Source organism: Podarcis vaucheri (genome assembly GCF_965113315.1).
Source record: "Podarcis vaucheri genome assembly, chromosome: 11".
NCBI classification, from domain to species: Eukaryota; Metazoa; Chordata; class Lepidosauria; order Squamata; family Lacertidae; genus Podarcis; species Podarcis vaucheri.
In genome coordinates this window covers 30,086,012-30,109,523 of record NC_138749.1, presented here as the reverse complement: position 1 = coordinate 30,109,523, position 23,512 = coordinate 30,086,012, and the positions used below count along the sequence as shown (strand labels likewise).

The 23,512-nt window shown below is 42.3% G+C and overlaps 1 protein-coding gene and 1 long non-coding RNA gene across 7 annotated transcripts in view; one reads left to right on the top strand and one right to left on the bottom strand.

Annotated features, from left to right (window-relative positions):
• POC5 (POC5 centriolar protein) overlaps positions 1-22,949 on the bottom strand; it is a 36,412-nt gene extending 13,463 nt beyond the window's left edge. For 2 of the 6 annotated variants that reach the window (XM_082191929.1, XM_082191930.1), the window contains exons 1-10: positions 22,496-22,817; positions 20,249-20,349; positions 17,460-17,562; positions 12,472-12,582; positions 11,455-11,651; positions 9,537-9,713; positions 7,968-8,084; positions 7,184-7,363; positions 4,477-4,639; positions 218-423 (exon numbers count right to left, since the gene is read on the bottom strand). In XM_082191929.1, the coding sequence (XP_082048055.1) occupies positions 218-423; positions 4,477-4,639; positions 7,184-7,363; positions 7,968-8,084; positions 9,537-9,713; positions 11,455-11,651; positions 12,472-12,582; positions 17,460-17,562; positions 20,249-20,332 (1,338 nt within the window). In that variant the 5' untranslated portion in view covers positions 20,333-20,349; positions 22,496-22,817. The other 4 variants (XM_082191927.1, XM_082191928.1, XM_082191926.1 and 1 more) reach the window with 4 other exon arrangements.
• LOC309514755 lies at positions 14,863-16,686 on the top strand. Its single transcript, XR_014212174.1, has 2 exons — positions 14,863-15,248; positions 16,203-16,686. It is a non-coding gene; the product is annotated as an uncharacterized lncRNA (long non-coding RNA).
• Positions 22,950-23,512: the final 563 nt, after the last annotated feature.

Sequence of the window (23,512 nt, the reverse complement as noted above, 5' to 3'; positions counted from 1 at the left end):
CTCCAATTTCCCAGCCCAAATTATCTCCATAATGTATTAATCTGTTTTGTAGGAGACTAGCCCTATATCACCAGCATAACCTTAACATAACCCATCCTAACTGATTTTTTTCCTGATCTTTTCCCAATCTTGTCCACCAAATTTTTAACACATCTAGAATTACGGAAAGTAGGAGTTTGCTCCTGTGCAAAGTTATAGATTGCATTTCCTCACTTACCAGATCCTCTACAGGAGCAGAGCCTGGAGCCGCAGTTAGAGGACGAGGAGTGGAAGGAGGAGGAGGAGGTGGTGGTGGTGGTGGCGGCGGCAAGGAGGAGGATGGGGGTAAATGCCGATCAAAGTGAGATGCAGGAAGCTTTGCTGTAGGACCACCAGAACTACCAGCGCCAGCACCAGGTTCTGTTCTATCCGATAGCTCAACCACTATAAACAAATTGCATGCAAACATTCAGAACTGAATTGCATAGAAAGAGTTAAATCACAAATTGTGATTTATTTATTTTTGCATTTTGTACTGAATTCAACAAGCCATATAGCTGTATGAAGATTTCAAAAACTAAATACACTGCTTAATATGTGCTATTCAATTTAGAGGCACAGCAAAAAGAGATCAGCATATTTACTCCAGTTTAGCACCCGTTGTCAACAAAACTGTATGATGAAGGATCTTCCAAGACAGAGGCTGGTCATTTGTTATCTATATAAATATGGCAATTTACTGAGCAACTTCAATACATTAAAAAACCCAGATCCTTTCTCCCGTGATAGTTGAGTGAATGAAATCGTTATTGCTAAAAGCTGTAAGCCGTCACAATTGGTAAATGCTTTTCTAAGTGGTCCCCGTGATAGTTGCAAACCAGCTGAACAAAGGGGAAAGTACAGAAGTAAAAAAAGGGAAAGAAAATGTGCAAGCCTTCCTTGGTACCATCCCCCATCAGGTTGGCAAAAATCACAGGGCAGTGCCTTTTCAATTGTGGCACCCCGATTATAGAACTCCCTCACCAACCAAGCTGTAACTTTTTTTGGCATATCAAACTGACATTTTAATTTCCCCTACCTTTCCCCTTTGCTACCAAGTATATTGTTTGCTCATTCCCCTTTGTAGAACTGCTTTTATATTCTGAAGTACATTTTGTATTTCTTTATTACAGTAGTTAATTGTTTTCAAGGACTGTAAAACTGCCTTCAGAACAGATTTGGCCAAAAGGTGGAATATATATTTTTAGATAAATATGTAGTCAAATTTTTATTTTTTAAAAAATATATTGTCCAGTAGCACATTACAGACCAACTAAGTTTGTTCTGGTATAAGCTTTCACGTGCATGCACTTAGTTGGTCTAAAAAGGTGCTACTGAACAATTTTTATTTTTATTTTATTTCGTCTATGTCAGACCAACACGGCTACCTGCCTGAATCTAGATAAATATGCAGTTATACATAGTTAGGCTTAGTTTCAGGGGTGTGTGTGTGAAGAATTAAGAGCAAGGGCTCTGTGGCACAATGGGTTTGGGTGTCTGGTTAACCGGAAGGCTGGTGGTTCGAGCCCACCCAGGGACAGAAGTGGGCAGAATTCATGCATTGCAGGGGGTTGGACTAGATAGGGTCCCTTCCAACTCCATAGTTCTATGATGATCTCACATGGTTGATGCTTCAAAAATGAGGAGGGTTTTGTGATGAGGGTTTCAACAAAGAGAGAGGCAGTGGTATGCAAGAATTATTGAGAGAATTCCCAACAAAAGGGGCAAGCAAGGAACCTTTTGCCTGTTAAGCTAGGTTTCTTTCTTTTCTTTTCCCTGTGATCTCTGTCACAGCTGCTTTTAACTGGATTTTTTATATTACATATTTTGTGTATTCTCCTTGTTTTATTCTTTGCAATTTAAAATCACAATACAAAAATATTAAATTGTTGTAAGCAACTCTAAGTGGTGCATGGGCACTAGAAGGGAGGGACAGAAACTTTTATTTAAATTTAAGGAAGTAAAAGAGTTTTGCACAGTGACACACACATTAATGCAAGAGCCGTCATACCTATTGGAAATATACTTTACAGACTAACGTATTCCAGAACCCAGCAGGATCAAAAGGCCATCATTTGTTCCCAACTGTGCCTTTAATTACTGGAAATGGAACTAAGATATTATGGAAGATTAAATACAGTTGCTCTCGTTCAAGGAAGTGCAACCAGCTATTCTTCCTGAGAAATATTTCCACAAACAGTGACGCCTTGTGTTATGTTGTGCCTTCTATTTAGAAGTTCAGTTCAAAACCATACTACCCAGGGAAATTAAGTTCCACCCCCATTCCTCATAATATCTGGAATATGAGAAAGCATTGTCCTCTTCAAGCTTCACAAATGAAGTGTCAAACTTGCATGCCTTCCCACAAGTAAGTTCATTTGCAAGCAGTGTGAGCTGTTGGGCTTTCCTGCTTGCTGTATACACTTGCCAATATCAACAGAGGGAAAACAGATGTGGCAAGAAACGAAGTCACTCTATGGCCAATGCTAATATATAAAGCAGTCATGAGACAAAGGGACACATAAAAATGAAACAGCACTGGTGAGGACCTTGGAAAGTGTCCGCAGACATACGCAATGTTTCCGGTTACTCTTGCCATAAAGCTTTTTCTAGGACTAGAGTGACACCCTGTGGCAAGCTAGGTACATCAGATTTTAAAATAATTACGGTATTTCAATTATTTAGCCATTTGTACTACAGCCATACCTCAGAAGCTGAACGGAATTTGGTCTGGAAGTTTGTTCGACTTCCAAAACATTTGGAAGTTTGGAACATTTGGTGATTGTAAATTTCAATAAAAATCCTTTAAAAAAAAAAAAAGGAAACCAAGGTGCGGCTTCCAATTGGTTTCCAGTTGTATAGGCAAGCCGGAAACAACAGCGGAAGCCGCGCTGGATGCTTGGCTTCCAAAAAAAGGTTCGAAAACCGGAACACTCACTTCCGGTTTTTATCATTCGGGGAGCCAAGATACGACTGTATTCTGATGGTGGTCCTTGAGTAGAAAAGGAAAACGGCAACCTCCTTTATTTAAGGAAATCTAGCAACAAGAAGTAGCAGGAGGAGGAATGTATATCCGTCACGTGAAGAGAGAGACGTTACCCAACCCATTTGGGTCATCAGCAACCGTCTCAAATTGGACAAGAAGCTGTCAGATGACACAGGAACGGATGAGCCTTGTTTCTTTTACATTAACATTGTAATCAGGGGTTGTGTATATGCTCCGTTAAACCAAGGAAAGGAGAAGCTGACACATTTTGAGAATCTGAGGATTAACATTAGGAACCAACACTAGGCTTGTGATTAGTCTGTTCATAATTCTTTTGGGGAAAGTGGGTGGCAAAAAAGTTTTTAGACCTGGGGGCCAAATCTGGCCCTCTAAGCTTCTGCACCAGGCCCTCGGGACTCTCAGTAGTTCCTTCTCCAGGACACACTCCCCACTGGTCCTGCTGCAAGGCCTCCTTGAGAGGTTTTGCCTGGCTAGAATGTGTCTTTGAACAGTGATGATGCCTCTTGGCTGCCTTGATAGACAGCGGGAGACGTGTGTGGGTAGAAACCTCTGACTTTTCCATAGCTATTTCCATGTAGCCTGATGGAAATAAGTTAAGAGTGACAGTTATTGATCCATCTGCTTTTGCCTCTGTCTACCACTGCCATGTGACCCACCCCTCTTCAAAAGGTCTCCTGTGTGGGAACGTGGCCCTTGACTGAAAAAGAGATTTTCCATACGTGCTCCAGACCCTTCAATGCACCCAGTCACTGGTCACTCTTTCAAAGGTGTGTCTCAGGCCCTACCTCCCTCAGATCTTCATTTTCCTTGCCAATGGCAGGTGGGATAACAGAAAGGGAGGGGGCTTGATTCGGTGGCTGCAGGCTTTTTGAAGGCCCTAGATATCATCATGTCCCCTGGCAATACTTTTTTATATCCACACCACCAGGTTAAGATGATTTAAACGTGCAAATACTGCATCTTAACATTTGTTTCTTCTAGAAGTACAGCGAAGTCTTTTACAAGCAGTAATTCCTTTGGAATAACCAGGGGTGGGCGAGAGGGAAGCAACAGAGTACCGGTAACTGCTTTTTGCAAATGCATTTCAAGGAGGCAAGAATGAAGTGGTCATATAGTGGAAAGGAAAGCGGAAAACAGAAATTATGGGCTATTAAGACAGGATCATTTTGTTAGAGAACTGATTCTTTAAGGACTAAACTGTTTACACATTTATAATCAAATATAAACATGGAGCTTCTCTCTGCATGGGTTTTCCCATTCCCTTCACTGCCCTCCAATAGTAAATATCTGAACTGATGCAGTGTTGCAGTTTTGATTCAACCATTTATCCTCCAGTATGACTGGATAGTCAACTTAATTTTCCTGAGAAATTGAAATCAGAACAAATGCACAAGTTATCCATAGGCATGCTGATGCTAGCTGGTAGTATTTGCTTTCCTTGTTATACTCACCATGGTCAAACTTGAACTCTTTGCCCTGAAATATGGTCATTGCTTCCAGATTCAATGCACAGACTCCACGCATGAAGGCCTTCTTCATAGCATCTTCATAATCATGTCTTTTGTTCTGCATTTCCATGAGCTCAGATTTCGACTTCTCCAGTGCAATATTTAACTAGCAAGGAAACAAAAGATGTCTAACAAGTGTATTTGGGGGCCATTTCTCTTACAGAAAGTCTTGAGAGATACTGAGATTAGGTACACATACTGCAGGGTACTGGCCCCTTTGTGACAAAAAGGAGATGGGAGAACCATATCGCCACCACCATTAGAGACTTAAAATAGGCTAATGCTCGGAAACTGCAGTGAGGACTGGAGTGCAACTCACATTGCCAGGTGCAGCTTTAAATAGCTGGAAGAGGCAACTTGATAGCACAGAAGTGGCATGGAGACAGGGGTGGGAGGGATGGCTATAGGCAATCAACGTAGGGGCAGACTACCTTGCTCTGAATTGTCATTTCAAGGCTGGTGTTAAAAGCTGTGAAATTGGGACACTGCCTGGAATGACTAACAACATTTCAACATAGCATTTAGCTGTTTATTTTGAGCATTTGACCACAAAGTGAATGTGTGCTTATCTTCAAGGTGAATTGGACATTCCCTTTGACATCCATAACAGCTAAATCACAGCCACGAGTGTGTACTACAGAATGCATACATATAAAAAGTGTGATGCTCCCAATAGTGTGGAAAGTAAATTACAATTTCACTTGCACCTTATGGCAGAAGAGTAATGATTCAGAAGCAACCTGGTATCCATTCTGTGTATCATATACCAAAGGACTGGTGAAACAACTTTCTATATCAAAAAACTAATTTCATGCTGTGATATTGGGCAACACGCCTCCCGATTGTGTTCCCGTGTGTACACAGAGGAGCAAGATCCTTCCCAGCTCTAATACACATGGGTGCAACATTTAAGTAGAATATCTGTAAAGACGAATGTATGCAGAGACATTCAATGTTACATATAAGCCCATATAGGTCTGGACATATATATCTGGACCATATAGGTCCACTATATGGGCTCATAATAACCACAGCTCAGGCCCATACGTATTGGGATTTTAAAGCATTATCTCTACTCGTTGGATGTCCCAACAAGCATGCCTGAAAAGCAGGAAGGTACCATCTGAATCACAGAACTGTATACAGTGGTACTTCAGGTTAAGTATTTAATTCGTTCCGGAGGTCTGTTCTTAACCTGAAACTGTTCTTAACCTGAAGCACCACTTTAGCTAATGGGGCCTCCTGCTGCTACCGGAGCCCGATTTCTGTTCTTATCCTGAAGCAAAGTTCTTAACCTGAAGCACTATTTCTGGGTTAGTGGAGTCTGTAACCTGAAGCGTATGTAACCTGAGGTACCACTGTAATTGGAAGGGACCCCAAGGATCACCTAGTCCAACCCCCTGCAATGCAGGAATCTCAAGATTATGATTATATAACCGATTCTAAACAAAGTTTTACCTTTGAAGATTTAATCCCCATTCTCTCTTTCAGTTGTTCTCCCAGCTGCATGTTGTTCTGTGCACTGATCCAACCTATGGTTTGTATTTTCTTTTGTCTACAACCCTCCTTGCTGTTCACAAACATTTTCTGGTAAGATCTAACCTCACCAAAGTGTAGTAATCTGCATGAGTTCCTGCATGCTTCAACTCCCTGAATATATGCTTCTGTAGTAGCAAAGTCTCTCTTACATTCCTTACAGCCTCTCTGATTTTCAGGCTGATCACTCAACTTTTCCTTTACTACTTGGATGTCATGAAATCTCAGCACACTTAATTACTACAACTCACTTGAAGCTAAATTCTTCAGTCTCATCAGATCTGCTTTTGAACAAAATAAAGCACCAGAAGCCGTAACAAAATCCAAAGCTAGGACCAATTTCTGTTTGACTTTATTATGGCCTCAATACTGCTTACTATAACAAAGGCTTAAAAATAAATACCGTATTTTTCGCCCTATAGGACGCACTTTTTCCCCTCCAAAAATGAAGGGGAAATCTGGGTGCGTCTTATGGGGCGAATGCAGGCTTTCGCTGAAGCCTGGAGAGCGAGAGGGGTCGGTGCGCACCGACCCCTCTCGCTCTCCAGGCTTCAGGAAGCTCTGCGCAACCCTCCGGAGACCTGCTCCGAGGGTTGCGCAGAGCTGCCTGCCGTCCCGGGATCAGCGCAGCTCTGCGCCGCCACCGGGAGCGAAGCCCGCCCCGCTCCAGATGGCCACGCAGAGCTGCCTGCCATGCCGGGACTGCAGGCAGATCTGCGCCGCCATCCCGAGCGGGGCGCTAAGTCCCGCCCCGCTCCGGATGGCGGTGCAGAGCTGCCTGCAGTCCCAGGATCAGCGCACTTCTCCCCATCTCCAGCCCCACAAGCTCGGGGGACAGCGGGGAGGCAGAGCGTGCCTTCCCACTGTTCCCCGACCTGGTTCTTCCAGCCCCGCACCTGGGGGGGAAATAATTTTTTCCCCCTTTATTTCCCCCCAAAAAAACTAGGTGCGTCCTATGGGCCGGAGCGTCCTATGGGGCGCAAAATACGGTAGTAAACCCTCATTGTTAAAATACTTCCACCGTATGGGCAAACACTGCTTCCTGCTCCACCGGAGAAATGATGCCTTTTTAGATTGGTTCATCAGGAAAATAGTCCTTTAGAAATTTCCTTACCTCTTGAAGTTGACTTTCATAGGTATTGGATAGCGAAACACGTACAGATTCAGCACTTGATTGACAGGCCCTTTCCACAGTCTCTTTCCATTTTACATGGATGCGAGAGCGCCAGGTTGCCCAAGCTTTCTTCAATAAACCCATTTCATATAACCGATCAGCCAGTCTATTTGTGTACATCTACAGAAGGAGTGAAAATCAGTGTCAGGTCTGAAATTCCTATTCATTAGTCAGCTGCTTATGTCAACAGGGCACAAAACAGGTTTTCATCTGCTCTGGCTAAGCTGTGATTAAATCACTCCAGCATTCTTCTAGTGCAGTAAAAGCAAGATAGAGGTTTTTGGGATATATATTGCCATATCTAACCCACAGCGTTGCGTAACAAGTGCTGGGCTAGTGGATGTGCTGGTGTTAAATTCATGTTAGAATTCACACAAAGATACTTAGTTGCTACTGAGTAGCAAAAAGGGTTAATGAAATACATTTTAATTTTTCCATGCATATTGTCTCATGGGAACAAGATCCAAGCATAATCTTTTCAGTGCAAGATGTTACCTTTGCATTGCCCCACCTGTTGATAGCTCAGTTAGTTGCTTCAAGGAAAAGAGGGCACCAGTTTCCAAGAAGACAGACTGAAAACTGCAGATTTGTTCAGTTTTTTTATTCATCTTACTTTAAAGGAAGGATTTTGTTTGTTTGTTTAAAAGAATCAATACATTCTTCATCGACAGGCCCTGCAGGAGTTCTAATCCTTAGAAATTCAACTATCAACATTCATGTTTACCTCATGTCTGGCATCTTGTTTGCCCATGAAATGCTGAAGGCGCCACTTTGAGAATTTCTTCATTAGCTCTATTCTGTCCTTTTGTTTCTCAATTGCATGTGTCAAATTGGCAATTATCTAAACAAAGCAAAGTGAAGAAAATGGGAAAAATGCATAGAGGACATTTATCAGCTGCTACATAGTAATTTACTTAAATTGGCCCAAAAAAATCTGACAGACAGTGCCATTAAAGCACTACCTGCAGTTCCATTTCATAGCAGGCATCTCACCCAACGCCAATCACCATTCAATGGTGGCATAAGCAAGTAGTAAGAAAACGGCTGGCAACCCACAGATACATTAACTGATCAAGACATAATAGTTTGGTGTTAGGAATCATCTCAGCAGCCAAGGAGGAAAAAGGGATTCAGCTTGCAGGTAAACCTTTCCTTATTAATTAATTAAATTTCTACCCTACTCTTCTTCCCAAAGGAGGCCAGGGTGTCAAACAATTGATAAAACATCTTAAAATCAATTCCAATATAGAGGCAGACCAAGAAAGATCTCAGCTCAAAAGGCTGGTTGAAAGAAGAAGGTCTTCAGTAGGGGCTGAGACTGTGCCTGTATAATATTGAAGGGGAGGTGCCACAACACTAAAGGGCCGATTCCTGCATTGGGCGGAACAGAGCTGATAGAAGCACACCACTCCCTTGTTGCAACAGCTCCAATGGCTACCAGTCTGTTTTGAGGCACAATTCAAAGTGCTGCTTATCACCTATAAAGCCCTATATGGCTCAGGTCCAGGCAATCTGAAGGACCATATTCTCTCACATGAATCTGCCCACAGGCATGTTTGGTGGGAACGTGGGAGAGGGCCTTCTCAGTGGCTGCTCCCAGGCCTTGAATTCCCTTCCTACAGAGGCTAGACCCCTCCTTGTTGTCCTTCTGCTGGCTGGTGAAGACTGTTTTATTCCAGCAGGTTTTGGGGAACTGATTGCTCTTAAGGAAAGGGCTCTTGATAGTGTGCTGTACTGTTGCTGCTCCAGTGTGAGAATGCATGTTTTCTATCTGCATTTTAATAGGGGTTTTTCACATAGTTTCTTTTTACAGTAATGATAACCTTTTATATGTTTTTAGCTATGTGTTTTTTATCTGTACAGTTGTACCTTGGAAGTCAAACAGCTTAGTTCCCGAACGTTTTGGCTCCCGAACGTTGCAAACCTGGAAGTGACTATTCCAGTTTGTGAACTATTTTTTTGAAGCCGAACGTCTGATGAGGCTTCTGCGGCTTCCGATTTGCTGCAGGAGCTTCCAAGGTATTTGTTTTAGTGTTTGTGAGCTGTCTTGAGTCCTAGTTCTGGGGAAAAGGCAGGATATGAAGGAATGAATAAAGATAATAGGATGGTATCCACAGGAGACCCTCAGCTACAGAGTGATTGACTGGGTATATAAGGGGCAATGCGATCTTTCAGGTTCCTAGTTCCAAGCTGTATAGGGCTTTATGCACCGAAACCAGCACCTTGAACTTAGCCCAGCAGCTAATTTGCAACACTGTATGAATTATTACAATAAATTAGCAAAAAATGTTACCTCATCTTTTCTCCCTATTGAAATCTCATATGTATGCAGCAGTTCCTTCAGGTTCTCCATCTGATTGGTCAATTGTCTCACATGGGCTGCATGCTTTTCTCTTTCTTGTCTCAATTCTAGCGTGTGATGTTCAATGAAATGAAGCTTCCATTTCCTCAGTTCAGTCAGAACATTGGTCTGAAGATTCAAAGGGGGAAGTTTAGTGAAGAAATTGAACTAACCCTAGCCCACCAAACACATACAATGAAGTGTAACACTGCTATTATAGAAAGTAGTTCCACATTCCACAGAAAAGTTAACCGATAATTAATGCTGCATTAAGAAGTATGTACGAGCAGAAAGAGAACAGCACATCTTTTTCACATGTCACAGCACACATTCAGGCTCTTTGGTACATGACATTTATTTATTGTTTACGAAAGTATCTATATACTGCCTTTCCACAAAATATCAGAGTGATGCACAGCAATATAAAAGCAGTATGGAACAACCATTCAAATGACTCGCTCACATTTAGGTGTCAGCTTTGAACATCTAAATTCATGAACCCATAGAACCTATGCAGGGCCTTCTCTGAAGAGCAGTTAAATTAGAACATTGGACCACAAGAGCCCAGTATCACAAGGCAGATGGTTTTCTTTTTTTTCTTGCTTTGATATGCGAGTCCAATGCAAATGGCTCATTCAAATGCCAATTTTTCCATATGCGTTTCACTCAGGTAATCCAATCTTAAGAAGGCAGGAGTGTAATTATATTTTGACAGCTGTTGTTCAGAGTTCCAAGTGGAGGGAATTTGGTTTCTAATCTGCAGTCCAGGCTGTTTTCTGTTCAGAGGGACTTGCAGCCTTAGGCTCTATCTCAGCGGACGTCAATGTGTGCCGTTTGGGAATACCACTCCCATCAGCCCCAGCTGGTTGGCCAGTGATCAAGTGGATGATGGGAACTGTAGTCCACAACATCAGGAGAATATCATATTGACTAACCTTCCTCTAACTAGACATGATGCCCAGCCACTGAGACTATAGCACTACAAAAAAAGAAGCGGTAGCAGAAAAGCAATATTAGAAGAAAAAGAATTTAGAGTAGCGGAGCCCTCTTGTCTATTTGCATGTGAAGCTCCACTGGGGAAGAACAGCTGGGGCTGGGTGTCTTAGAACAGCGAAACAATGGGTAGGGGAAAAGTCCTGCCCCCACCTACTCTTATAGTCTAAATTTGCTGCTTCTGAAGCTGTTTTGCTATTTTAAAAAAACAGTGCAGTATATCTTTCGTTGGGGTTTATTATGCACAGATTCTCAGTTGCTTTCCTTTTTGAACAACCTTTTTGACATGACTAACTTTTGAGAGCAAAAGATCTTTTTTTACACACAAAAGATGTGTTCAAATGCCACTCAGTCAAGGTTGGTTCTTTAATCTTATAAAACCCCGCAGAAGCAGTGATAGAAGGAGACATTTCTAGAACTGGGGATTTTGTTCCGAGGGCTGGCGCAAGAAGTTGCACAAGCTGAGGTGGGCAGACCGCACCATCTCTTCTTGCTTCCAGCTTACCTTGCATTGCCAATGTGCTAGTGGTAGCAGGACTGGCAAGATCAATGCCATGAAGAGGGGCTTGGGTGGGCAGGCAGCAGTGGTGGCTGGTGGGGAGGAGTAGCCATGGTAGTGGCATATGGGGAGGAGCATGAGCCGCAACCCTCCCAATCTGCCACCTGAGCCATGTGGCCTAGTACTGCTTAGGGAGGTCAAGGCCCTGCGAACAGTACAGGATTTGACTTAGAGCCTTTTGAAAACAAAACTTTGATTTACTTGGCCAAAGCACTCAACATGCATTTCCCACGCACATTTTGTCACTAAATATTCAAAATGTTGCAAAAGACAAAGCTATCTGCAAGATGATTTTATAATTAATGCAAAGTTAAATACCTTAAGACTTCCACTCCAGAGATCAAGTATGCTCTCTATTTGGGTCACTCTTTCATCCGAAAGGCTTAAATCAGTCACATTTGACTCTTGAATATCTCTTTGACTAGATGAGGACCCTTCTGAAGAGCTGTCTTCTGAACGGACTGGGCAAAGACCCCCCACATTCGTATGAGCCGGCTCCTTTATTGCTGTTGAAACTGAAAAAAAAGAAAAGAAATATGAAAAGGGCATTTAGATTTTCCACATCCTATCACCGAACTTACTTGGTGCAAATCAAACAAAAGGTTTACAAAGCAAAAAGTACTGTGGCATCTTAATTGGAAAACTTTCGTGGACTAGAGTTGACTTCATTAGATGCCTTAGCACCTTCTGTTGCAGCAACAAACTAGCACAGTTGTTGCTTGGGAAGTTTTTGCTGGTAACTGTAAGCAAGCTATTTGACCTTAAGAGACTGATACCTTAACCCCACTGCAAGAAGTCGCCATTTGCTAAACCATAGTTAATGGCTTCCTGCTATGTCCTTAAACAGAAATTATATACTGTACATAGTTGAACCATGATATAAAGAACCCCTTTAACAAAGATGGTTTCCACAGCAAAGCATTTCTTACACCTTCCCCCAATGGTAACAGAAACTATTTTAAAAAGGGGGGGGGGGCAGTTTTGAGATTAAGCAGAAGGGATATTTATCATGGGGTGGTGGTGGAAGAGGCAATGCCCCATTCCATGTAAAGTTCACCCCTCATGCTTCTCTACATAGTAGCTATTCTAGAAATACATACACTCAACAGACCATAGGTGGGACACTGAGCAAACTTGCAGGTAAAATTGTGTGTTAACAGTCAGTTCAAACCCCTAGGCACCCATCACGTTAGCTTGGGCCAGACACTATTTCAGCATAATTTATTTGAAAAAGAAAAGCATGAAACCCCTATCTGTAAACTGAACCTTAATGAGAGTTTTTAAGCAGTAGATGCATGAGTCAAAATTTTATTTCTCACCCCAGTTAAGTTATACCTTCTATCCTTGTTGTCCGAGTAGATGTAGCAAAATCAGAAGGTCTCCCATGTTTCCTCCGTCTCACTGCTGCAGTTTCATGTCTGCGTTCATCCATTACTGGACTTATTCCTGTTTCAAATATGAGGATTGACCAGATTTGCATAGGCTGGTATAGGGCATTTCGGAATACCACTAATGAAAATATTCTTATGTTGGAAACTGAAACTAGGATTGCAACACTAACAAAATGGTCCCAATATGCTCTCCTAGTGCTGTTAGAATGGAAGCAAGCAGTAGCAGGATTGCAGTCTTGGGGTAACTAACTATGCGCTAGAGCTCTCCAAAGCCTTTTAGTTGAGGAAGAGGAACAAACAATTTATTTGTGTGTGTTCCAAAGTCTGTTACTTCCTGCTGAAAGGGAAATTTCACTAAATGCTAGATTTACTGGGTGAAAAATAAAATGCCAAGCATTAGAAAATCACAAGGGGCTGCTAACAACACAGTAGAAAGTTTGGCAATATATTTTCATAGACAAGAGATAAAGTCAGCTTTAGCACAGATCCACTGAAGTGCAACAGTTCAATACTGAAGGACCAGCACCTTGAGAAAGCAGCACTTAACCGCCTGGAGATGAGTCACTGCTGCTCAGTAATTTATTGCACCAGTCTTACAAGTTTTCAGATTTAATTAACTAAGCAGATAACACAGGACAGGAAATTAAATTTTAGTGTTAAAACCGTTCAAATGCTAGATTTAACACTGCAGCCTGTTTTATTCTGATATTTCTTCTTTATAGGACAGGAAGCTTCTTTGAAGATAATTGTTATCCTTAGATCTATCATTTCAAAGGAAGGCTTGTTATTAGTAATTGGAGTTCTCCCACCAAAGCATACTAGATTTAATCCACAAAACAGGTTTTTCAGTTCAAAATTTTTGCAAAAGCATCAACTCTTCTGGATGCTCACAGTACTAAAACTCTACAGCTTATGAGACGATGGCAATCCCAAATGCAAAGTTCATAATTCTAATGAAAAGCAAATGTGTACGGGGTAAAACCAGGCAGATAAAAAATAAGAGGTCAATACTTCCCAGAACATAGTTCTACATACTTGCTGCTTTGGATGACCAGGCTCCATAAAGTTGGAAATATGCCAGTCCAGGTTGCAGTATCCATACCTACATAGCCAAGTTTGCTTCAAGAACTACAAGTTTCTCTTTCATTTCCTCCCCAACATGCCCAAATCCCTGGGAATTCATGCCCTTTTTCTATGCATGCATTTGTGGGAGTTCACAAAAGCACTCCACCTACAGACATCCCATGATAAGGGAATATGACCATCCTTTTCAAGACTGGCTTTATGCTTGATACTCATGCCTTTGTTAAACACTCAGACACAAGGGCCCTTGAAACAGGAGGCGACTGCAGAAGTGACTTTCAGGTGGTTGAATCTAACCAAGTCATTGTATGAGTGGAAGAACTTGCAAGAAGAGAAGAAGAAGAGTTTGGATTTGATATCCCGCTTTATCACTACCCAAAGGAGTCTCAAAGCGGCTAACATTCTCCTTTCCCTTCCTCCCCCACAACAAACACTCTGTGAGGTGAGTGGGGCTGAGAGACTTCAGAGAAGTGTGACTGGCCCAAGGTCACCCAGCAGCTGCATGTGGAGGAGCGGAGACGCGAACCCAGTTCCCCAGATTACGAGTCTACCGCCCTTAACCACTACACCACACTGGTTACCCAATGTGTTGGGGAACCCCGATCAGATTTTGGGGGGTGCAGTGGGTATTGGGAAATTCTGCCGTGCAAGCTGAAGTTGTTCACTCCCTCAGTGACTTCACCCAGGGTTTTGTTGTACATATTTTAGAAGGGGCCATTTTGCATACACATTCAAGAATGTACTTCAGCCACAAAATTAAACTACATCTGTGAACTAGATGGCTGTTATAAACTCTTGTCAGTTCCTTCTTCAATGAACATGATCTAGTGTGAAGGCTGCCTGCTTGGTAACTGTCTTGCTGCCAAAAACTAGAAATTTCATCACCTACTGGGCACACTTACTAGAGAAGAATGAACTGGGCTCACGCAAGATGCTGTTAGGCTCCAATGTCAGCTCAGCAGTAGGAAAGCCACTGTGATCTCCAGAGGGTTTGAGGAGGAGGAGAAATTCCTAACGGTGTTTCGTCATACAGGTTGGGATTACTACAACTGAAGCTAATCTGATATTAGTTTGCAAAAACGTTCCCTCCCCATTAAGGATATGAGTACATATCCAGTAGCAGACCATCTTACAACTGCTCTTAGAACTACTGTAGAATTCTAGAGTCTTGCAATAATTTGAATTCTAGCAGTTTTGCTGCTGTACATAATTTGTTGTTTAAAGATCTATTTTGTGCATGGTCTTCTGACTCATGCTTGCTCAGTGACAAAAGGACCAATTTACCCTCAAGTGCTTGTCCCTCACTCGGCATACGAGGCTAGTAAAATATGTTTGCACGTGCAGACCCTGCAGTAAAAACTCAAGATGGCATCGTTATCTAAACCTTTTCTTTTGTTGTCTATGAAATGAAACTGTGGAACTTCAGGAACCTTCCTCAGCTCCAAGTTAGAGACAAAGACAAGGCTTCTGGTATGATCCAGTGGGTGGCCAAACACTCAACATCACAAGTAGAAATGTGAACACAAGGAAAGAAACAAAAAGGCTAAATGATCAGGAAAGAAATATGGGAGAGAAGAAACAGATGTTGGAAGAAAAAAGTAGAAGGTTCAGAAATGTAACAGCAAAACTCTTAATGTGGTACGATAACTATTAGCTGAAAGACAAAGGAAATGTTTGTACATTATGGTAAGCCATAGTTAATAGGCTTTCCATGATTTTATAGAAGGCTCTTACTTCATTCCTTTCCTCTAGCCAGCAGGAGCAACAAGCTAAGATGTCTGGCTCCACATTACTAGGGATTATGATTTATTTTGCCCCAAGTCATGAGCCAAGAATAAACCTTGCCACTTTTAGACCCAGATGCGGTGAAAAGCGGGGTATATATTATTATTGTTTTTAAAAAAACAATGTTTGAAGTAAAAACAAATCATGATTCCTAGTTAGAACATAACATGAAGCCAGGGATCGTGCTTTGCAGCTCCCGTTGGTTAGAGCACAGGTCTTCATCTGATAGGCTGGGAATCTAGTTGTGGGTCACGGCCTAATCAAAGGTGGATAGCGACAGGAGCACTAACACCATGCAGATATGTGGTAAAAGATTAAGAAATGGGTCCCCAAATGAATATTTGGGTTAAAAGTGGGTCCTGGGGTCTGAAAAATGTTAAAGACTACTGGGCTAGAGGGAAAAGAGAAAAGCGGGAGTCTTCTATACCATCATGGAAAACCATTATCTATAGTTTGCCATGATGTTCAAACTGGATCACAGAAAAGCAAAAAGTGAAGGTTTAACAAGGTATAACAATAAATTATGTCTGTTGCATGTAAAGACTGGTAAAAGGAGCCTTCTACCTACAGGGGGCGAAACAGATAAGGAGCACACAAGCCTGGAACCTTGATATCAAGCAGGTAGAACCCCAGTTTCAATGTAACATTCAAGAATGTATGTATTTGTTGTGGCCCACCCTGCTGACAAAGGATGGGGATAGTCATTTCTTAAATTGATGAAGGTGTTTTAAAAAGAAAAGAAAGGTCTTAGCGATGTAAGCATTTAAAACGTAGTGAAGGCCCATTATCTATACTTCTGTTTTTCAGGCTTGATTTGTATTTCCTAGACAAAAACACCCAGCGTGTCTTTTTAGGCAAACCTGGCTATGTCTAAAATATGTCTCAGGAGTACAAGCAAGAGAAAGAGAGTGTGGGTGTTATTGTACTGCTGTGTCAAGCTTAAAGATGTGAAGGTCCAGAAAACAAGAAAGAGAAAAATTGGAAAGAAACCCAGAAAAAGAGGGGGCAGGTCCACCCCCTATTTTTCCAGTCCCCCCCCCCCGATCTTCATATCACTAGTCAAGCTGATAGTGAAGCAGAACTGCATCCATTTGAAGACCAAAGAATCATAAGAGGTCCTGAAGCCACTGTATATATGAGCAAAACCAAGTCCTAGTAAGAACTGCTGCATCTCTTAAGATTCTATACAATCTTGCCACAAATCTAGCACAAAACTGTCCTAGTTTGTTTTTCTTGCAAAGTAAATAAACAAACTTTTGTAATTTTGAATAAATGCCTGTAAAAATTGGAACTATAGGGATGTCATACTTTCTGAATGCCTTGAATGATTAAAGGCATTAACATGAATTAAAACTATTTCACATTTTCAAAAGGAAACAATATTAATGCAAATGTTACCTTTCCAAATTGCCTCAAGATATATATATTGTTAACTAAAAACAATGTCTGAAACAAATCATTAAAAGTCAATCACTCCTGTCTTCCAAGAAAGAAAAATACCACAAGGCACCAGATTATAGGAACATAATGACTAGATGGGAAGAATTAAATGTTCAGTTTGGCCAGAACTAGTCTACTCTGCTTAGCAAACGTATAAAAATATAGCACATATATAAACTGACAAATGAATATGTGCTATGAAATCTCCTTGAAGTAAATCATATTATGAGTTAACAAGTTACCATGAATTAGATATCATACCAATGGGAAACTCTGAACAATTTTAGAATGCTTCGTTGAAGATCAGGCAAAGTACGAGTATATTTCATGTGGGACAACACAAAGTCATCCTCATCTGGGTTATGTGGTTTACTTGGTAGCAGAGCATTTGAGCATGAAAGAGAGATAAATAAAATGTCATTGCCAACCTTTGCAATATGCTCACACACCAGTCAAGGTAATCCATTTCAAAATATAAGGCATGGAAGAGCCTTCATTCTAATCAGTAGTAACACCCTTTCCTGCACTGGCATTTCAGAGAGTTGGAGATAACTTCCTTTCATAAAAAAAAAAAAAAATCTCCCCTTATCTCCTGATAAATATCCATTTTCTATCACAAGTTACCTGCAGACTTCTGGCGACCCTCTATGCGATCCGACTGCCGCAATACACTTGGTTCAAACTTTGGGGTAACTACAGCATAACGAAGCAGCTCTTCGTATTCATCCTGTCATAAAAGGACCACAAGACTGATGTCAAAGGCAGTGACTGGGTTGAGTGCGACAGTTTGTGCCGGTTTACTGTGCAGGAAGGCTATTATCACGCATTCTGCTTTTGCTATCATATTGTTTGGGAAATTGTCTTAATGTATTCATTGTACTTTTATTGTATCTTTCTATGCATTAGTATTTTGTTTACCACTTAGGGGGCCGTAACGTAACACAAATAATTGCAAAATTTGATGGTAAATCAAAAGTTCAAAATGCGGGAAGTTTAACTTGCTCTCTTTCTATTTCCATCCTTGCTCACTCCTTTTCCCATACAAAGCAGGCTACTGATCTCAAGGTTTCCCTGCTTGCCAAATCTCTTAGTTGCTGAATGAAGAAGAAGAAGAAGAAGAGTTTGGATTTGATATCCCGCCTTTCACTCCCTTTAAGGAGTCTCAAAGCGGCTAACAATCTCCTTTCCCTTCCTCCCCCACAACAAACACTCTGTGAGGTGAGTGGGGCTGAGAGACTTCAAAGAAGTGTGACTGGCCCAAGGTCACCCAGCAGCTGCATGTGGAGGAGCAGAGACTCAAACCCGGTTCCCCAGATTACGAGACTACCGCTCTTAACCACTACACCACAATGGAGAAAGACATGGCTTCTGAGGTCTTGCCACCGCTCAGCCCTCCTATTCCCCTCACCCCCCACTGTGATAGCTTGTTGGTTTTTCAAACACCATTCCCAATATTTAAACTGAGTTACTCAAATCACTAACACCTAGTGTCTGTTTTATTTGTATATTGTATTAACACATATAATGCTCAAGACTACAACAAAACTGACAAAAGCATATATATATATATATATATATAACAACACAGCACCACCAAACACATAAACAAATTCAAAATTAGGCAGTATTTTAAGGCATTATATGGTAACAGCCCATTAAACAATTCATCAAAATGTAACTGATGAAAAACCAATCTCAAAACAAATAGGTTCATAATTACCAACTCATAAGAGTATTTCGAAAGTAAAAGCTTAGTCTTGAACTAATTAAAACACATATCCCACCTAATAAAAATAATAATACTGTGACCATAAGCACACTTACTAGGGAGCAAGCACCAGAAAAGCAGCACATTTAAAAAGGACAGAATATAGTTGCCAAGAAATTCCTATGACGTAAGAAGTATGCAGTGCACTTGTGGGGCCAGCATCTCAACCTCCTCTCTTACTTGGGCCAACCTAAGTCCTTTCTTAGCTATCCCAAAAGTGAGGGCTCTGGGATCTGATGACATGGATCAGAATACAGAGCCTCACCTTCATTCAACCACCAAGGGAAGAACCCACCACCTGCAGTGGCTTCATGGAAAATACCCATGCAGTGGACATCACTGCTGGTTTTGCACCCAACAGTGGATGTTGACAATAATATCTAATAGTAGGAGTAATAATTGTAATAATAATACCTAGGGGGAGGGTTGGGTTCACAGGGCTTCTGTCTCTTTGGTGGTGGCAGCTGGGAAGCAGATGGGAAGAAGTGTCTCACAAGTCTTCTAAATTGTTGCTGCTGAGCTTAGTCCTTGATAGCAAAGCTACTGAGAGAAGGCAACACTATTAACTACTTCAACTACCTCAGGGCCTATGATCAGCAGGGGAAACCTTGTTGGTGGTGCTGCCTCTGGCTGCTGCCTGGTTGGAATTGGCCTGTAACAGGGCATTCTCAGTGGTGGTTCCTCAACTGTGGAATGTGCTCCCTGGTGAGGTGCACCCACCTCCCTCATCATTGACTTTCAGAAGAAATTTTAGAACATTCCTGTTTATTACCAACATTTGGTGGCTACAAGATACTGGCCAGGGCAACCTTGAAATTAGGAACTGTGAGATACAATCGCTTTTAAATGTTTTAGATGTTCTAAATATTTTTAAATGTTTCTTATGTATTTATTTTTAAATTGTATTGTTCAGTCATTTTGATGTTTGCCACCCTGGGTTCTTTTGGGAAGAAGGGTGGGACAGAAATTTAATATTACTTACGACACAGCTTCTACAATATAGCCACTCAGAAGCCACTTCAGCAATCATCCTGAAACAGACAACCTTTTCACCCAAGTACTCACACTCAGAGTCAACAAGGTGGCTCTCCCTCTCTGAAGGGCTGACACCCAAACGCCCATTCATGACTGAGAAAGTGCGCCTTCTTGATGGGCTAAGGATCTGGTTTCCTCAGGAGAGCTACAGTCAGGGAGCAGCCAGCATTCAAATTATGCTAGCTTGGGCCTGTGCATAGCCATCAGGAGGATTAGACCCACTGATCTGAAGTCCAAATGTGCAAACAGTACTGGTTCCTAACAGCATGCTTTGAACAAACATGTGAAGAATCACTCAGAGCCACGGCTGCTGGTCCACCTTCCAGCCTTACCTCAGCCTAGTGTGGCAGAGTTGTGCCCACCCTTAGATAAAAATACACAGAAGACTAGAAATTTGAGCATCTACTTGTGGCAGTTATAAAAGGTTGAGATGCTGCATTTATTTACGGAGATGTACATTGTATTACACTTATTCTTCTCCACAGACATTTTGTACTGTTTCATTCTGCTAGATTTACAGGTGAATAGGATCTAAATGAAAGTTAACAGTTCTTAAGACATGCACTTTTTAAAAACACTGCACAATTTCCAAAACCTATTTCTAGCCCACCTGAAGTTCTGAAGAAACAGAACTCCCTCGATCAGAGTCTTTTGGCAAAACTGGACTTGTGCTGTTCTCTTCAGATGATGACATCCCACACTAAGGTATACCTATTAAAAAAAAATCCAGAGGGTGAACTTAATTTTTTTATCCAAATCCCATTTCTTCATACGTATTGGCCAAACGTTCTTCTAAATCATTAATGGGCTCCAAATTTGAGGCAGGTAATCTTACGGGGTCACAAACTTTTCCATAACCAGTTCTAGTTCAATATTTGTGGTTCATTTAGGCTAGGAAGCAGAGTACTTCCTTACTTGCCACTCTCTTCCAAAAAAGTGTAATAAGGCTGGCTTTCTCAGAAGAATCTGCACCCCCCTGTTTACACTAACTAGAATACCGTATTGAATAAAATCATAAGGGACCAACACTTAAATTTTGTTGCTTTCCCTGCTTTTGGGGAGTGATATTGCTGTTTTGTTATTATTGATTTACTGTTAATAGGCTTTGATATTGTTTTTAATTATTCATCTGGTAATGACTTGGAGTTTTGTTCAAAAGAAAAGTGGGATTATTCAATAAAATATAAATAAGAACCAGAAATCAAAAACTAATAATACTGATTAGAACACTGAGTAAAACAAAAAGAGGTAAAAATCTAAAACATGGCCTGATACCTTGTCTCTATACCATTCTTTTTCTTTTCTTTTTTGCAATGCAATGTACAAGTTAAGACCATCATAAAACATTCTAACACATATTCACAGGTTAACTAGAAGCAAGTTAGCTTGCACTGCAGAATAACCTAATTTGGTCTGCATAATCACCTTCTTTATACCATACACTAAGCTTCCACCCTCCAAATATGGAGCCTGCTAGAAACGCTTTCAAGTTATAACACAGATCCAGTCTATGTGGCAAGAACCTGTTTTGAATAACTGTAAAGTGTCTTCTAAGGTCACATAAGCAGAATCTGCAGGTCTTGATTAAGACAAATGGAGTATTTCACTGCTTTTGGGGAAGCATTACTCAAGTAAAGGTACCAACAGCATGCAGAAATACTCTTTCAGCTCCTATTTCAATCAAGCTTTTATCTTAATCAGCTCTAAAATGTTGCTTAAGGCTAATGCACAACAGATGCAGACACAGGAGGTTAAGGCGGCCATATTTCAATTTTATCCAGCTGTCCTAAAAATGTGCAAAGTAGCCAATTTATAGCACTTTAAAAGAGTGTTTAAAGCATATCACACACACTAACAAGAAGGCTGCAAGGAAGCTCATCTCCAAATTTCAAATAAGGGCATAAGAGAGGGAGACAGCAACTTTTTTATAGTCACTAAATCAGCTCATATGGCTTAGATTGGGAGTAAGAAACGACTGAGCTACCATGAGGGAAAAGTAGGTAACCAGGTTGCTTAGGCAACCCAACAGACTTAAAACACACACATGTACCTTCAAGCATGGGTCTGCTCAAGTTCACGGAATGTGAATTAAAGTGCTGTGAAAAAACATACATTGTGCGCATTAACAACACTAGTGTAAAAGGCATGTTAGCAAGCATTTTGTAGCAGTAAGGCTACTGGACTGACAATCACACCCATATGATTTTTTCCTTTTTGTTGTATTGGTCTTCTGTCAGCGGCAACATTATTTTCGATTACTTATTTATTTCTCACTACATTTACACCCCACCATTCCCCCCAAAGAGCTCCAAGCAGCCTGCATGGTTCTCCCCATCCTCATTTCATCCTCTTAACAAGCCTGTGAGGCAAGTTAGGCTGAGAGAGTGACTGACTGAACCAGGCATAGGCAAACTCGACCCTCCAGACGAGTTCGGACTACAACTCCCATGATCCCTAGCTAACAGGACCAGCGGTCAGGGATGATGGAAACTGTAGTCCCAAAACATCTGGAGGGCCGAGTTTGCCTATGCCTGGACCAAGACCACCCATCGAGTCGGGAGGATGAAGCCTGCTCTCCTGTACAGCCCAGCCCTCTCACCACACGGGCTCAATTCTCACGCTCACCATCTCCTTTAACTCCCGCTTTCCTCTAGGCCAGTGTTCCCCAACCTTGGGCCTCCAGCTATTTTTGGACTACAGTTCCCATCATCCTTGACCACTGGTCTTGCTAGCGAGGGATGATGGGAGTTGTAGTCCAAAAACAGCTGGAGGCCCAAGGTTGGGGAACACTGCTCTAGGCAACCCAAAAGAGAGCGTCGCTAGGTACACTGGTACAGGAAAGTTCTTACAGACCTACCTGGGAGTAAAGTCCCACTGTACTCAATGGGGCTTACTTCTGAGTAGGCACAAACAAGTGCATGCACTGTGAGTCGGGAAGGGGCCAGCAGGCCTTAGGAGGCGCCAGGCAGAAGCGTGCAATTGGAAGGAAGTGTTGCGAAGGGTGCATTGCACGGAGAGAAGGGAAGAGACGCTTTCGCCCCTCTGGGCAACGGGCAGGTGCGGACTTTAGAATGGCGCTTACTGCGCGTCAGGACGCGAGGAAAGCGACGCGCCTCCGCGACCCGGTGCTTCTCCAGCCTGCCTCCGGCTCGAGGTCCCCGCAGCCCCTTCCCCCGAAAGCCGCCTCCCTCACCTGAGCAGCCTCCTCCGCTCCTCACCTCCCCAGCAAGAGAAGCCTGACAGTTTCAAACTGCCAGCCCGGAAAGAAAGGGCGGCTGTGATTGGTCCCCGTCCTCTTGTTAAAGACCCGCTGACAGGGCAGTGTCGCGCAGCCCGCTTGATCGCCAATCGGCACTCCGGACACGCATTCGGAGGCGGGGCTTTGCCGGTGACGAAGGCCAATTAAAACCCCAGAAGCAAGGGCAGTTCTGCTAGGGATTTTTTTTTTAAGGGCTTCCAGAGCGTGAGTTCTGACGTAACAGAACGGGCCGTCTCCCGCGTGCTGATTGGTTCGTTGATGGGAGCCCGGGCCCGAGAGGCGGGTAGCGAGGAGGCAGTTGAGGGATAAGGCCACGTGACAAGGGCGGGAGAAGGCGGGGCGCGTCTGAGGGACGAAGCTGGAGGGTTTGTTGTGGTTACTCAGAAGCGCAGCGCGAGCTCCCTTTAAGCGCGGTGGGGATTGCACCGAAATGAGGGTGCACAGGATTGCAGTCTAAATGATAAGAGGGACTTGGAGGTGCTTGATTTGATCAAGATTCCGCCTGGTCTAGGGGAAGGCAGAAAGATCTTCTGGAAGATCCCTTGATGATTTGCTTTATTTCTTAAGGGTTTCTCGTTCCCAGCTGCTTAACAGCAGCAGCAACGAAAATACTTT